Source organism: Ochotona princeps, chromosome 3 (genome assembly GCF_030435755.1).
Source record: "Ochotona princeps isolate mOchPri1 chromosome 3, mOchPri1.hap1, whole genome shotgun sequence".
Lineage (NCBI taxonomy): Eukaryota > Metazoa > Chordata > Mammalia > Lagomorpha > Ochotonidae > Ochotona > Ochotona princeps.
In genome coordinates this window covers 113,714,293-113,729,759 of record NC_080834.1, presented here as the reverse complement: position 1 = coordinate 113,729,759, position 15,467 = coordinate 113,714,293, and the positions used below count along the sequence as shown (strand labels likewise).

Genomic DNA, 15,467 nt, shown 5'->3' with positions numbered 1-15,467 from the left:
TTTGCTGAATTTCATACTGTATGGATTCCATATCATATGGATGGCAGAGTGGATGAATGAACTGTGGCATAGCAAATTGTCTAAAAATACAGCAGCTGAAAGCAGTGCTATAGTTGTGCTCAGGGATTTTGGCCTGAAGGTTCTGTATTGGGAGCTGGGGAACAGCTGGTCTGTGCCCTGAAATGTCTGCAGTAATAGCTGGGAGAACCCCAATGGCTGATGATAAAATCTTCTGGAATGTCTTCACTCACAAGACCTAGACAGCAGTGCCAGCTTTGGGCAGGACCTCTTTGGGGCTACCCATGTGGCCTTTTTGTACAGCTCGTTTCAAGAACAACATCTGAACTCCTTGTTATCAGCACTTGTCACCCAATTAGTGACTTCCTAAAAGGCATGTGAGGATGAGGCTCAGGCAGAGTGCAGAGATGCTGAAGGCTGCACACTCTTTCAGGTGCTCAGGTCTGCTGTCCCCGCTTTTGCTGCCTGAATCTGGAAATGTAGAGAGGCAGCCACTTGGCAGAGTTCTGGTCTGCCCAGCCTTGGCCAGGTGGATTCTGGTAAACACAGTCATGGTGACTCTGCAGGGATGGCAGAGCAGCCAATCCAGGACAGTTTATTTTCGTCTGTTGTTGAGAAAGAGGCAGTGCTAGGCCACAGGCACTGTGAGCAGGAGCCAGCCGGCAGGAGGTCCAGGCTTTCCTGGAGAGCCATTTAACCAGTGATGGATGACAAACCCGGTGGGTTCTGGTGGACAGCCACTCCCCAGAGTGATGAGTAGGAGCTCTCAGGCCAGGTCTGCACGGCGCATAATGGTAGCTTAGCAGGAGCTCTGAGTTCCACGGAGCAAGAAGGGAAGTGATTCAGTCTGGGAACAGGAAACCACCCAGGCCAGTTAGAACACCTCCAAGTTTATCTCTTAGTTTATACTCAAGATTTCTTCACAGTGTATCAGAGATCGTTGGCCTTGGATGAACTGTATGAACTGCAGAAACAAGCACTGGGGCGTGCCTGAAATGAAGTGGAAGCAAGCCAGTGAGTCCTGAATGCCCTTTTTTAGCTCACAAGACTGGCAGTGGAAAAATGAGGCCGGAACGTGACTGCAGGTTATATTGGTTCATTTCCAATGAGGTCAGTAGTGCAGTGGCTAGGTTTACCCCAGAATGACCAAGGTGTGGTCTTGAGGCCTCCTCTCACCAGTTTTCCCAGTTGGGGTTCAGTTTTTATTTTGTTCCTTCCCCATAGAGACCAGGAAGTCCAGCCATCAGAGAGGTCCTGATCTGACTGCTCAGACGCTGTATGCTGATGTTCCAGGATCCAGAGGCACACTTTCCCACTCCTGCCCTAGGGACCAGATGGTGTGTGGGATCATTCCGGTCTTTTCCTCCACTGTTCATGTTGCTAGTGCCCCTCCAAGGGCCATGGCTGCTCAGGATCTGGCCTGCGGTCTGTGTTGCCCCTTTGCCCGTGTTTGCCGACCGCCACCTCAGCAGCGTCATGATTCCCAACTTCTGGAAAGACCATGTTTTAGGAGGAAACTTTGCATAAGGCTGACTAAAAATGCGTAAATGACTAAAAAAAGAAAGTTCCCTAAAGTTAGCCTTTCTCAGTAATCCTGAATAGCTGAAATTAGATTTTACTAGAATTGAAAGCATCCCACAGATTATCATTCTTCAAAAACATTTGGAGCCACAATACCTATAAAATAGGAAAGTTATAGTTTACCCACTGTAAAACCTCACTGACAGTAATTGCTTGGACATACCTAATTTCTGATCCACAGTGATAAACATCCATGTTATCACTCCTGTCAGCTCACAGGAATCTGTTAATCTTCCAAAGCATCACTTCTTACTCTTTCTTCAAGAACTGGTTAATATTTTATTTATGAATGTTTACAAGTTGGAATCCCTCTCAGCCTACCAACTGATTCTACAAATCTTTCTTCCCTTTGAACATGTTCCTGCTCTAATGCTTCGCCCTGGAGCCAGCTGTGCACCCAGCCCAGTGGACAGGATGGCCCAAGGTGTACCCCTGATACTGCGTCACTGGGGACAGTGGTCTGTGCCACCTACACTTGCTCACCTCTCAGCTGGGGTCACTTTTACTCTGCGAGGACTTCAGTGAATAATAATTTTTTTTCTTTTGGAAATCCCTTTTATATTAAACTCCATGTTATGCATGACTATTTTCCTATATCCAAAAGTTTCTCTTGCATTGGAACTATTTTTGCCAACCTGTTTCCCCTTGTCTTTACCTTTTTCTGTGACTTTGAAAAATGAATCAGTAAGCCCTGATTTTTTTGAAATCACGACGCTCTTTCCCCACCCCCTTGCCGATACTCCACAGGCATTACCTCTGAAACAGGTTCCTAGGTTCCAACAGCACATACCTTCCTGCCTGTTCCTCAATTGCATGCACGCAGAGCTATGTCTTGGAAAGTGTAGAAATCTGGTATGTCTCGTCTCAACAGGCCGGAGTCGATTTAGAAGTCTTTCCTGAGGATGCAGTGGAACATTCTACAAGTTAGCAATGCTGCAGGAGATGGCGGTAGAGGTTCCCCCCCACGCCTCCCTCCTCCCCCAGGCTTGGATGTTGTGCCCTTCTGAAAGAAAAGGCCACTTCTCTGTGTTGACGCCTCCCATTCTTTTTCAGATCTAAGCCACAGACAGTCTGGTTTGCACCGTATTAAAGCAAATTAACCTAGTAAGGAACAGATTGGCTTTTATTTACTGGCTGTAGTTCTAAGCACCAGAAATGGGCAAAGCAGACCAAACAAAGAAATAGGAAAAACGAGGCATTGAAGGAGAGCCAGAATTGGGTTTGGAAGGGATGATAGCTTCCGTGGCAGCAGGATGTGCCTTTTCTTGCACTGTTTACTCTGAGTGCAGAAATAGAGGAGGAAAGAAGGTAGATGGTGCTGCAGCCTGAGAGGGAGACAAAACATCCCACACTTGCCTGCACTGTAATCAGACACGGGCTGTAATTATGCTAATGTATGCGTAAACAGTTTTTCTATGAATAAATCTTCTGCATCAGCCTTAACACTCAAGGTTAAAGTAAGCAGAAGGGCACTAAATGCCAGCCACACAGTGATTTGGCTCAACTTAGCAACTGCAAACTGTTGTATTTTACTTCCATTCCTACCTCCTGGTTGTACTTGAATGCACTTTGAACCCTTGATGAAAACAACTTTGAATTTGAAAGACCAATGGGACTTGCACTCCCTGGGACTGAGATGGGCTGGAGGTGGAGGAACCACTGTGTGGATGAATGTGATGTGCCTGTTTTTAACTTGTCCACCCCAGTTAGAGTCAAACTGGTGTGTTGATCTTGTTCATTCAATGTCAGGAATGTGTTTTCATGGTGAGTCTATGGGAGCCTGCTTCAAGGGATGACAAGTTTAGATTTGCATGGGGGAAACCTGTGCTTGCTTCAGCCTCCACACAGGAAGTGTCCTGGGCCTGGCTGTGACAATGCTAGCATCTATTCAGCGTTATCAGGTAGTTCTCTTTTGCTGAGCTGGATGGGATAATAAGGTAATCTGCACTATGACAAGAAATGCCATTCAGCAAACCGCTGACATGAAAGGATTTCTTATTCCTGGGTCTATAAAGAGACCCCACAGGAGTGTTTTGTTTCTACTTGAAGGAAGCCTAAGCATCATACAAGGCTGGGGAGGCATTAAAAATTCATGGCTAGCCTCCTAGGAAATGCGGAGTAATCGTCCCAGTCATCAGTGTATTGCTGCAAACCCCATGTGCTTCTCTGACGTTCAGTTCACCTCTGCCAGCATTGAGGGGGCTCAGAAAGCTCAATCAGGAGGGCAGCAGGTGTGGATAAAATGGTGTAAAGGCATGGGGCCACTCTTTAGGGATTACTGAACATTGTGCCAGCACTAGAATGTGAGGAGTTAAAGTTCCTTGGTGGTGGGAGAGATGAGATGGGGCTGGAGAGGGCTTTGTGTGTCACACTTGGCTGCATGGCTGCTAGGAGTTCCTGGGAAGGCTTTTGCTTTTTCAGAAGATACATATCCCCCTTACAGCTGTAGTCAGACTCACATCTACCCAGACCAGGCAATTATAACCAACTGAGTAAGGAAAAGGGTCTTAGAAGTATGATCCAGTATGATCCTGGGGTTAGCGTTGTAGCACAGTGGGTTAAACTGCCACTTAGGATCCCAGCATCGCATGTTTGAGTGCTGGTTTCAGTCCTGGATACTCTGCTTCCAGCCCAGCTTCCTACCAATGTACCTGGGAAGGCAGTAAAACATGATCCAAGCCCTTGTGGCACCACCAAGTATTGGCAAGACCTGGATGGAGTTCCAGGATCCTGATGTAGGCCTGACACAACCCTAGCTATTGTGGGCATTTGGGGAATGCATGAGCAAATGCAAGGTCTCTCTCTCCATCATGCCACCTTTCAGATAAATAAATAAGTAAATGAGCCTCAGTAGGCCTTAACCTTGTGCTTGACAGGAACCTTCCTAACTTTATCACTGGAAATCACCTTAGAGATGCCGTGGATGAAGGGAGCTGCTTGTGTCGGTTGCAGAGTCCTCTGGGGTACAGTTGCGTTAAGCGTGAGACATCACTGCAGGTGCTTGAGGTGTAATGTGGACAATTCACAGTCAGCTTGCCTATCAAGCTTTCTTTGTCCAAACTAGGGAATTTTTATTTGCCTAAAAAGTGTTGTCATTGCTTTATTGTAGGGGAAAAGGAACAGCGGTTTCAGACAGTGCTTCTTTGGAAGCCAGAAGCACTGCAAGTTAACAAAGCTTTGTCCAGCTATGGGGTACACATTCCGGCTGGCTGCCCGGAACGACATCGGCACCAGGTACACTGCTTCCTCCTGTCCTTGCCCTTCCAGTTTGGAACTTTGGCCCAAGTCGCTGGAAGATGCAAGGGAGCGGTCTGCCATCACACTGAGAGAAATGGAATTTTTCTCAAAGGGACTCCTCCTCCGGGCTCCTCTGCTAGAAGTGTCCAGAGGTACCTTTACAATTTCCTGGTTATGATGCAGATCCCTTCATGTTGCCCTCTGCCCATCATGAAGGCAGCAGTGCAACTTGTGTAAGGACTCTTTGAAAGTCTTGGGACTTTCCTGTTTCAGATGCTGTGTCCTTTTCTGTCATGACTTCACCAAGCCCTTCATTTGACATGAGACTATTTTCTGATTCCAAGATGGGGCACAGGGACAGCCAGTTATTACTAAGCCCAGGGCACAGACTTGGAAGATTGGAGAAAACTTGGTCTGTCTTGGGCACCACTGCAGGCCTCCAGGCTGCTGGAGAACAGGTGAACAGGCAGACATCACTTCAGTAAAGGGATTTTGAGAAAAAAATAGCACTTCCTTTGCACTTGCTAGGTGCCTCTTGACTAAGGGAATAGCTTAATCAGGTAGTTCAGGGGCAACAGGTTGGAGAGGCACCTGTGGTTCAAGAATGTTTAAAGGAGTTAGGAACATCCACAGAGTTTGAACAGCAGCCATGATTACTTATGCTCGCAACAGTTGGAAGACTCCATGTTGGACATGAATCATAGTTTGATCAACATTCTACTGTGCTGTGCTTTCTGTTCAGTCCTTTTGTAGCAAAGAGAAGTCCTATAACTTGGTGTGGTTTGTAGTTTGCTCAGTGGGAAAACAGGGCAAAAGGGATGTTGTGGTGGGGAGTAACACACAGAGGATCTTGCTTTCCTTGGCCTGCTGAGCCCCCGAGGACCAGCCTTCCCAAAGCAAGCCCGTGGGGTGGCATGGAGACTTCCCATCCTCCTGCAGAATGGCCATCCTCTTCACCACGTACCTTACCCTAGTATTCTCTCCACAGTGGTTACAGCCAGGAAGTGGTATGCTACACATTAGGAAACATCCCTCAGATGCCTTCTGCACCAAGACTCGTTCGAGCTGGTGTCACATGGGTCACCTTGCAGTGGAACAAGCCAGAAGGCTGTTCGCCTGAAGAAGTGATTACCTACACCCTGGAAATTCAGGAGGATGAAGATGTAAGTTTTGCAAGTTTTATACCCTCAATGTAGTCTATCTAAGTCTGTGTTGTTACCACACTAAGACACCATGAAATTAGGTTAGTGATCTCATTCCTCCCTCAATGCTACTTTTCCCACTGCCAACAGCAGCCCGCTCTTCCCCATCTCAGTAAATGGCATCACCACTCTTGCAGCCAAGGCCCACGGAGTCGTCCTTGACCCAAGAGAGCTTTGTGTAGTGATGGAAATGTCCTACAGTTTATGCTGTCTAGCAGGCAGCACTTAAGACAGGTGAACCCTTGAACCATGGCATGCGGGCCTACAGGACTAGATTGTTAACTGTGATAAATAGGAATTCGAAGAGTCGTGTAGAGCTCAAGCCAGACCTCATTGGCTCTGCCACATGTACGGACCTAATGTTTGCTAGATAGCACCTAATACCACGTGTCAACCTTTATATTTACATTTAGTTGGGTTGTTTTTTGTTTGTTTGTTTGTTTGTAAAGATTTGTTTTATTGGAAAGTCAGATTTACAGAGAGAAGGAGAGATAGAAAGATCTTCCATCCACTGGCTCACTCCTCAAGTGGCCACAATAGCGAGAGCTGAGCTGATCCAAAGTCAGGAACCAGGGGCTTCTTCTGGGTCTCCATGCGGCTCCAGGGTCCCAAGGCTTTAGGCTGTCCTTGAATGACTTCCCAGGCCAAAAGCAGGGTGCTGGAAGGGAAGCAGGGCAGTTGGGATATGAACCAGTGCCCATATGGAATCTCAATGGATGCAAGGCAAGGATTTAGGCACTAGGCTATTGCACCGGGCCCTATTTGTTTTTTAACTTGATTTTCCAAGGTGGGTGGGCTTCTTGTGGGACAAAGCTTTGTGTAATCTTGGGTGGGGCTGAATCCAGGCAGCTGGGAGGAAAGCTTCATATACCCAAAGTGCTCCATTAGAACACTATGACAGAATGAATGGATGATGAGTGAATGAATGGATAAGTAAAAGAAAGTACCACTGAACGGGTTCTGGGTGTCCAACTGTGGGTGGAATATTTGCCCTCTGAAAGAATCATGCCCTTCGCCATCTCAGCTGTCCTTTCTGCTTTGGCCAGAACAACATACCGTGTGGGCAGGAAGCTGAGCCATGTTTTTTTAAAGAAGTGCCTAGAGCCCGGCACAATGGCTCAGTGGCTAAAATATTTGCCATGCGTGTGCCGGGATCCCATATGGGCACTGGTTCATATTCCAGCTGCCCCACTTCCCATCTAGCTTCCTGCTTCTGGCCCTGGAAAGCAGTAGAGGAAGACTCAAAGCCTTGGTACCCACTTGGGAGACCTGGAAGAAGCTCCTGGCTCCTGGCTCCTTGCTTTGGATCGGCTCAGCTCCACCTGTTGCAGCCACTTGGGGAGGGAGCTACTGAATGGAAGATTTTTCTCTCCGCCTCTCCTTCTATCTGTAAATCTTCCTTTCCAAAAATAATTTTTTAAAAAATCTTAAATAATAATAATAATGAAATAAAGAAGTGCCAATTACTTCATCCCAATAAGATTGACCTGACTCAGGAGACATGACAGTTTTTGGAGTTAAATTCTTACATCTGGCTGGAGCGCTGTGCACACAGCACCGTGTACTGTGATGCCACGTTGCAGTGGCTGCCCGATCTCTGTTCCCATGGGGATGGTAGGCAAGAGGCAATACAAAAACCCTCCCTGCCAGGATATGGGATGCCCAGGGTTGATAATAATGATGTTGCTTTCTGGCTTTGCCTTTTCAGGATAACCTTTTCCACTCAAAATACACTGGAGAGGATTTAACCTGTACTGTGAAAAATCTCAAAAGAAGCACACAGTATAAATTCAGGGTGAGTCAGTCACTTTGGAACCTGAACTGCTTAACAACGAAATAGTTTCACGTTTCACCACTCACTGTTTCAAATAACTCTGTAGGTTAAAAAGTGTTTAAGGTGCACAACACCGTACAATTTTGAGGTAACATCTACAAAGTGTACACTGTCCTTCACTTCTAAAATCTACTTTGGAAGGCAAAACCTTCAGCATGGCCAAGTGTACTTGTCTGGGCAGATACAGACCAGAGGCTGAGCGCACCTGTCGCTTAGCGTACACGTCATGCCTTTCTCTTCACTTCGGGATTTGTTTGTTTTGACTCTTCATTGCCATCAGCTTTTGCTTTGGTCTCTATTTTCCTTTGCTCTTCCGCATCTTTTTCTCTGCATGTTTTTTTATTGTTGTCTCCCCCACCTCACCTCAGCTAAGCTGTCCTTGGTCATTAGTGATCAGCATGTTACAAAGTACAGTGTTACAGTAGGACCTGCTGTTGTACCTAAAGTGGTGAAGGCTACCTGGTGGTCCTCAGGAGACAGTATGCCTGCTTGCAGGGCATCTGACTGAGATTAAGCAGGATACCATGTTTCCTCAGACCCCACGTGCGCTTTGGAGGGAGAAGGTTGTCTTCTGAATCTGCCCTTCCGTTTCAGATTTGGTAACCACATGCTGTGTTTTCGGCAGATGATAATTATTCAGGAAATAGTTGGCAAGGCATCAAGTGGAATGTGTGGCTATTTGAGGGAAAAGATAGTGAGTTATTAAGCCCTTGTTAGGGGTGCTGGCCTCGAGGACTTTGCTATGTTGCTGTCATTTCTCCACAAGGTGGCGTTATCCTACTCATAAATAGGAGAGGTTATTTTATCCACTTTCCTCCCACCTTCCATGTTTTGTTTTCACAAAACAATCTGAACCAGTTGGTAATATATCAGTTTTATTGTATGTTTTTCTTGAAAGAGTAAAACAAATCTTCGAATGTGTTAACCCATTTTACACTTTAATTTTTAGTGGTCAGTAGCCAATCTGTGATCCATAAAATAAATATTGTGAAATCAGTACTGGAGTTGAGAGAGAGAGAAAGTGTGTGTGTGTGTGGAGGGGGGGGGGTTGTGGTTATGTGCACATTTGAATTTGCCTATACCCGAATTTACAGATGCCTTGAACTTGCCATATAAAAACAAAAACACTGTTGATGTGGTAATACCTGATAACTAAAGCATGTCAATGTGTTCTGGATTGTGTTACAGCTGACTGCTTCTAACGCAGAAGGGAAAAGCTGCCCCAGTGAAGTTTTGGTTTGCACCACAAGTCCCGACAGACCTGGACCTCCCACAAGACCCCTGGTTAAAGGGCCAGTCACATCCCACAGCTTTAGTGTCAAATGGGGTATGTTTGGCAGCCACTGTTACTGCTTCCTTGGACAGGTTTTGAAAAGCTGATTAATTTCAGTAGTGACGAGTCGAAGAAATTGGCAGTGTTGTTTGTGTTTTATGCATTTCGAACATACATATTGGCAACATTGTGGGAATTCCCACAAATTGTACTGAGCAATTGAATTTAATGGAAATGGAAACTGTTAACTTTAAGACTGTCCCATTTATTTTACTGTTTTGCTCTATTACATATTTTATGCTTTATTGTTAATGTATTGCTGATGTGAATATACAATTCAGGGGCCAACATGTGGCACAGCTGGTCAAGCCACCCTTGCCATACCACATCCCATTTCAGGATGCTGGTTCAAGTCCAGTTGCTCCAGTTATGATCCAGCTCTCTATTAACATGTGTTGAAGTGCTGGGGCTCCTACCAGCATGTGAGAGACCAGCATGGATTCCTGATTTCTGGCTTCAGCCCGACCCCAACCCTAGCTGTTGCAGCCATTTGGGAAGTAAGCCAGTGGATGAAAGAGCTGTCTCTCTCTCTCTCTCTCTCTCTCTCTCTTTCTTTCTCCCTCCCTCCCTCCCTCCCTCCCTCTCTTTCTCTTTATTGCTCTACCTTTGAAATAAATACTGCTTTGAAGATAAGTATGTCTGTGTATGTACATATCAAGTTCTTCAATAGTTTACCCTGCAGAAATAGTCCTATTTAATAGAAAAACATTAACTCCTAAAGACAATATTATAAATAAGTTTTAGAATTCAGGTGTTTCATCTTACTTAAAGTTTAGTGTACAGAATGTTTTATTTTAAAAGACTTGGGAGCCTTGTTGTTTTCATTATTGTTTGTGTATGATCGGGGTTTTGAACTTGAGGAATTTTTAATATTGAACTCCTATGGGACTTGGGAGTATCTAGGAATTTGTGGCCCACCTGTCCTTCGCAGCTATTTCAATGCAATGAATGCAACTAATAGGTTGATAAAACTCTGTAACAATATAAAACAGGATGTGTATAACGTTTCCTAGCATCATATGATCCTTACGCATAACAGGCAAATAAATGCCTAAATAATTACGTAAACATTCCAGTAATACAAGGAGAGCTGAAAACATAGTGAATCATTGAAGATCCACAACACATAATCAATTACCTGGTAATTGTGAGGAAAGATTATTAGTGTATGTGTTTCCTTAGAAAACAGTTGGTATCAAGAAGAGACTGTAAGAATTTAAGTGTGGTTTGTGCCAGACTACAGAGCTCTCTTCCTCGGTAAACGCTGGAAAGATGTGGCAGCATTTAACTGTTAGGTTCAGCTGTGTGTGGTGACAGTAGCTGTGTGATGGTTGTCGTACATATCTAACTGAGGTGTGTCCGTAAGAGGACATGCATCTCCTTAGCTTACAGGAGTTAACGTCACAGCTTCTTAGGACGATCTCATGTCCTGAGAATATGGAGGTAGCAGGGAGGTGCTGCTTCATAGTTTCACAAAAACAAGACAGTGGTGTTGGTTCTGAAAATAGAATTCCTGGGGGTATTGTGTGGTGGAGGTGCCGATGGTCTGTCCGACTCAGCCGGTACCACCTTCTCATGGGCCTGCTCCATGCGCTGCCTCGCCTCCTTTTGTACCCTGAACTGTGACACAGAATGAAGTTATTCCATTGGGACGCCTTGTATCTTTGGTCAATAAATGTGTATCTCTCTCTCCTTCCCTTCATCTCAAAAAGAATGCATTATTGGTAAAATCAGTGACATTTTTAAAAAAGAGTGAAATAATAAATACCACAAAAAAAAAAAAAACCATGAAAAGTCCTCTTGCATGAAAATCAGCAAACACTGAAGAGCTGCCTTCAGAATTCTCAGGAAATCCAGTCCCACAACTCTTCGAAAAATCAGTTCCCGTTTCGAGTTTTACTAGTGCTCCACTAAACAAGTGCTAACCCTTTGATATCTAAGAATGTCAATGATTTGATAATATTTAGGGTTTGCTGGTTTGTTTGTTTTCAAGGCAGGACTTCTGTGAATTCTGTTAATTGTCATGCTTTTGGCAAGTTTTCATTTAAGACAGGGAAATGTTGTGTGATTTTATATGTTCTAATAATGTTTGCCAATAAAGCGCCCTATCAGTACTAACTTGACATTGGCTTACTTTCCAGATCCCCCCAAGGACAGCGGCGGTTCCGAAATTCTCAAGTACTTGCTGGAGATCACCGATGGAAACTCTGACGGTGAGGTGGTTTTTTGGTTTTGTGTTTTGTATTATACAAATCCAACAACAAACCCTATTTTTTCATATGGTAAATATCCGTATGGCAATAGCAGGAAGTCATTAACTCTAAAGACATTGCTAGCGCAATAAACATCAATCACATATTGACAGTTTTTCAGATGTCATGCGAGGGGTCAGAGTGCTTCAAAAACATTTTGGTCATTGTTAGGGTTTTCTGTTTTTTTGTTTTTTTTTTCAGTTGCAACATGTGTATTGTTTAGGATGCAGTTGCAGAGTTGTAGAGTAAATTTTCTGTATTCCTTGCACTTGGCCCACCGGCAACAACATGGAACAATCAGCTGGAAGGAGAAGTTGCAGACAGTAGGGGAGCTGGGTGGGGTCCCAAGTCCCGTGTCTGATGGCACACAGTGTGTGACACTGGGGGCTGGTGGCAGGGGCGCTGTCTGCCACATGTCACAGATGTCTCTCTCCACCTTTGTGAATGTTACTTCGCTTCTTCCTTAACAAATCACACAAACATGAAGAAGAAAAAAGAAGAAATCGATGAAGTCGAAACTTGAAAAATTAAAAAAAAAAAAAGCATATCACACACACAAGCATGGGTAAAGAGAAACAGTTAGAAATCCTGAAGAATGGTGTCTTTTCAAAAATCCTTGTCTTTTATTTCTAATAAGACGTGCCAGACTGGAACAGACTACAGGGAAGTTACAAGAATTTAGATGACATTTATCCTCAAGTGTGCTAATTCCTTAACTAGTGGCTTTTGAAAAGCAATGCATGCATAGAGCAAGAACTGAGTTGCTAGTAGCAGTTACAGACACGCGGTGTCAACACCCCAATGGCCCGTGTTCTCCACCAAGGCAGCCCATGTGGTCAGCTTTTTGGTTTTTTGGTTTTTTGGGGGGGGAGGGTGAGGGATGGGGAAAGGGTGGAAAATGGTTTTGGTTTTGCTTTGGGTTTTGTTTTGTTTTGTTTTGTTTTTTAAGTGTATTGAGTCCCATTTTAAGCTGAAAATAGGAGAATTCTTTGAGATGGACACAGATGTTCTTAAACCAAAAAACGTATTTCATGCTAAAAATATGACTTAGCTTTGTACATGAGAAAGCCTAACCCAGGAACAAAGCCACACCTGTGTGAGCAGCTCATTGTGAATTCTCACAGCAGGTGCCAGTCTGTCCTTAGGGTGAATGGCTTTGCCTGTGCGTAGAGGCCCGACTGCTTCAGTCGTGGCAGTCAGCGCTGCTGCCACTCACCTTCTCAATGCAGGCTTCCTGCGCCACACTGCCAGGGTCACGGTCCTCAGTATTCTCCATACTCCCCCGGCCCCGCTGCGGGCAACTTCACCATGTATCCAACCTAACATGCAGCTCCCGGCATGTGTGTGTACACATCACTCTTTTCAAAAACCGAATGGGCAGAGTGAGAGGATTTTTCCTGTAACAGCTTCATGGAATGAAAGACTTTTATAGGGCAATCAACTGGAAACATAGTTTTCACAGGAGCAAACTTAGCCTGGCCTACTTGGTGGTGCCCAGGTAGGGGTTTGAGCACGAGGGTTGAAGGTGCCCTGATGCCTGCTCCGTGGTTTCCTCATCAGGCCTCATCTGGCTGCACTGGTCCCCCACTTTCTTTACTCCTGGGGAGCCATGGACACTTGGGTCTTTTGTTTCCAGCCCCCTGGGCTCCATGAGGCACACCAGGCTTCCCTTCATCCAAGGACTCAGTAGATACTTTTTGTGGGCTCCAAATCTCAACAGCACCCGCACACAGGGAGGGCCTCAGGGCGGACAGGCCACCACGTCCACAGCTTTGGGCTCCAGATCTCAGCAGCACCCACACCCACCAGAGCCTCAGGGCTGACAGGCCACCATGTCCACAGCTGCCCCAGGGCCTTCGCACCGCCAGCTTAGATGGCACTGCCCTTTTACCACACCTCCCATGCCAACTAGTTTCCCATGTCTAAACCCATAGGCAGCACACATAATAATGATGCCATTCCATAGTCTAGCCAACGGCACTAAGTTTAAATATGACTCTGTTCTATTTTAGTATTCAACTTTGTAAAGGAAATGGAAAGAGAGTCCTGTCTATATTAAAAAGAATTTTACAAGAGAGTTTTTATGGAAACTGGTTGTTGCAGTGAAGTGTTTACGGAAAGCATAAACTTAGACGCGAGTCTTCTTTTGCAGGGAATCAGTGGGAAGTGGCGTACAGCGGAGCGGCTGCTGAGTACACCTTCGACCACCTGAAGCCAGGCACTTTGTACAAGGTCCGCGCGTGCTGCATCAGCACTGGGGGACACAGCCAGGTGGGTCACGTCCACAGGACGAGATGGACCATGTTCACACCAGCTACCTGTAACGGCAGGGTAACATTGCAGCTTAAAAAAAAAAAGCATCTGGCGGTGCTGCCTGCCGTAGCGCCACCTCGGGAAATGAGATGTGGGAATATCCAAGCTGTGTTTCAGAGCGAAGCCGCCCTTTCCCACGTAGGGTTGTTGGTTGTTTTTCAAGAAGGCGTTGTCGTGATCACATGCGAAGGTTGGAAACAGTCTGGAATTTGCATTTGTTAAACAGGGGACACCTCAGTTATTTCAGTGATAAAAAAGTATAGAATTCACAGTTAAGGGAAAAAGAAAGAGGACGAGCCCTCCCACACAGCTCTGCTGTTATCAGCCCTGGCCATTCCTGGAAGTACTTCACTGCCCCCTGCTGGGAACTTGTAAAAACTAGGTATCTGCGGTCACCCCTAAATAGCAGTTGTGCAGTGCCCACTGCGCACATCGGTAGGCAACAGTCATCCTCTCGTGGTCTTCTATCTAGGAGACCTTGGAGCAGCCAGTTAACACGTCAGAAGACACACGGTTCTGCCACATGGTGTTTCGTAGACGCAGGATAACCTGACAAACCTGCAAACACAATGAGAAAATTATTGTCTGCATGGCTTTCACTTACACTCAGAAAACAGGATACCAAGCAAGGTAGTCACAGGTGTTTTCACTATAGAAATCTTTAACATTATGGCTTGAAACTTTTAATGTGTAGAGAGAGGAAAGAGAGAGAGGCCTACACCCCAGTGTTGGATTGGCCTATCAAGAGAATGCCTGCCTAGTCAGCCCACCTCCAGCATGTTCTTGCAAGTGGTTTTTCCTCCCCCAAGGACAGCAGTACTGTCACATCTAGATTGGCCCTGGGAGAAGACAGTCCAGCAGGACCATTCCTCTGTAGCACCAGGGCTCCCTGGCAGGCCTTCGAGGTGGAGCCCATGGAGCTCACAGTCGCAGAGTATCTGTGCAGCCCTCTTCTGCAGGAGGCATTGCCGAGGCTGCACTGCCAGCAGGTGTGGGGTCCAGCTTGCCGAGCAGTGTGGCTCCTCCGCCTGGCCTGCTCCTCTCCTGAGCCGGGAGGCAGCTTCTGCACCACTGGGTCCCTCAGAATTGGCCTATTTGTTAACAAAGCCTGCTGGTTAATGTCACGTGCTGTTGATGAATCCTGTCTTGACTTGCTTTTCTGCTCGGTGTGAGTGGTTGGCCACTTCTGGCACCATTTGAAAATTTCATCCAGCTGTCATTTCGTGTTCATAGTTGGCTTAAAGGAAAATCGTTGTGTACTTAGGCTATATAGTGCTCACATCTAATCATCTGCCTTCAGAATAATCACTCTTATTAACCAGTGTCACCTGCAGTGTCTGGCCACGCTTAAAACACACAGGCACAGCCACAGGAAGAGTGTATTTTGTGAAAAGGCAGGGTGCACTTAGCCTATCAGTGAAAACATCGCCATCCCTCAGCAGAGTTCCTGGGTGCAACATCTGGCTCCAGCTCCTGCATCCAGCTTCCTCCCTGTGTGGATGCAACAGTGACGTTTCAAGTGACTGAGACCCTGCTGGAGTATGATTGTGGCTCCTGGCTTTGGCCTGGCCCAGTCTTGGCCACTGGGGGCATTTAGGAGACAAAGCATCAGCTACAAGCGCTCCGTCTTGTTTGTTCCCTCTCTATCCACCTCTTGAAAGGAAAACCAAAATACAGCAACATACACTGTATATCCC

The 15,467-nt window shown here is 45.9% G+C and overlaps 1 protein-coding gene across 3 annotated transcripts in view; it reads left to right on the top strand.

The window, feature by feature from the left end:
* Positions 1–15,467, top strand: part of FNDC3B (fibronectin type III domain containing 3B) — a 342,344-nt gene that overhangs the window by 276,092 nt on the left and 50,785 nt on the right. For all 3 annotated transcript variants that reach the window (XM_058661102.1, XM_058661100.1, XM_058661101.1), the window contains 6 exons: positions 4,709–4,833; positions 5,825–5,999; positions 7,747–7,833; positions 9,061–9,199; positions 11,347–11,418; positions 13,610–13,728. In XM_058661102.1, the coding sequence (XP_058517085.1) occupies positions 4,709–4,833; positions 5,825–5,999; positions 7,747–7,833; positions 9,061–9,199; positions 11,347–11,418; positions 13,610–13,728 (717 nt within the window). The remainder of the gene's footprint in view (positions 1–4,708; positions 4,834–5,824; positions 6,000–7,746; positions 7,834–9,060; positions 9,200–11,346; positions 11,419–13,609; positions 13,729–15,467) is intronic.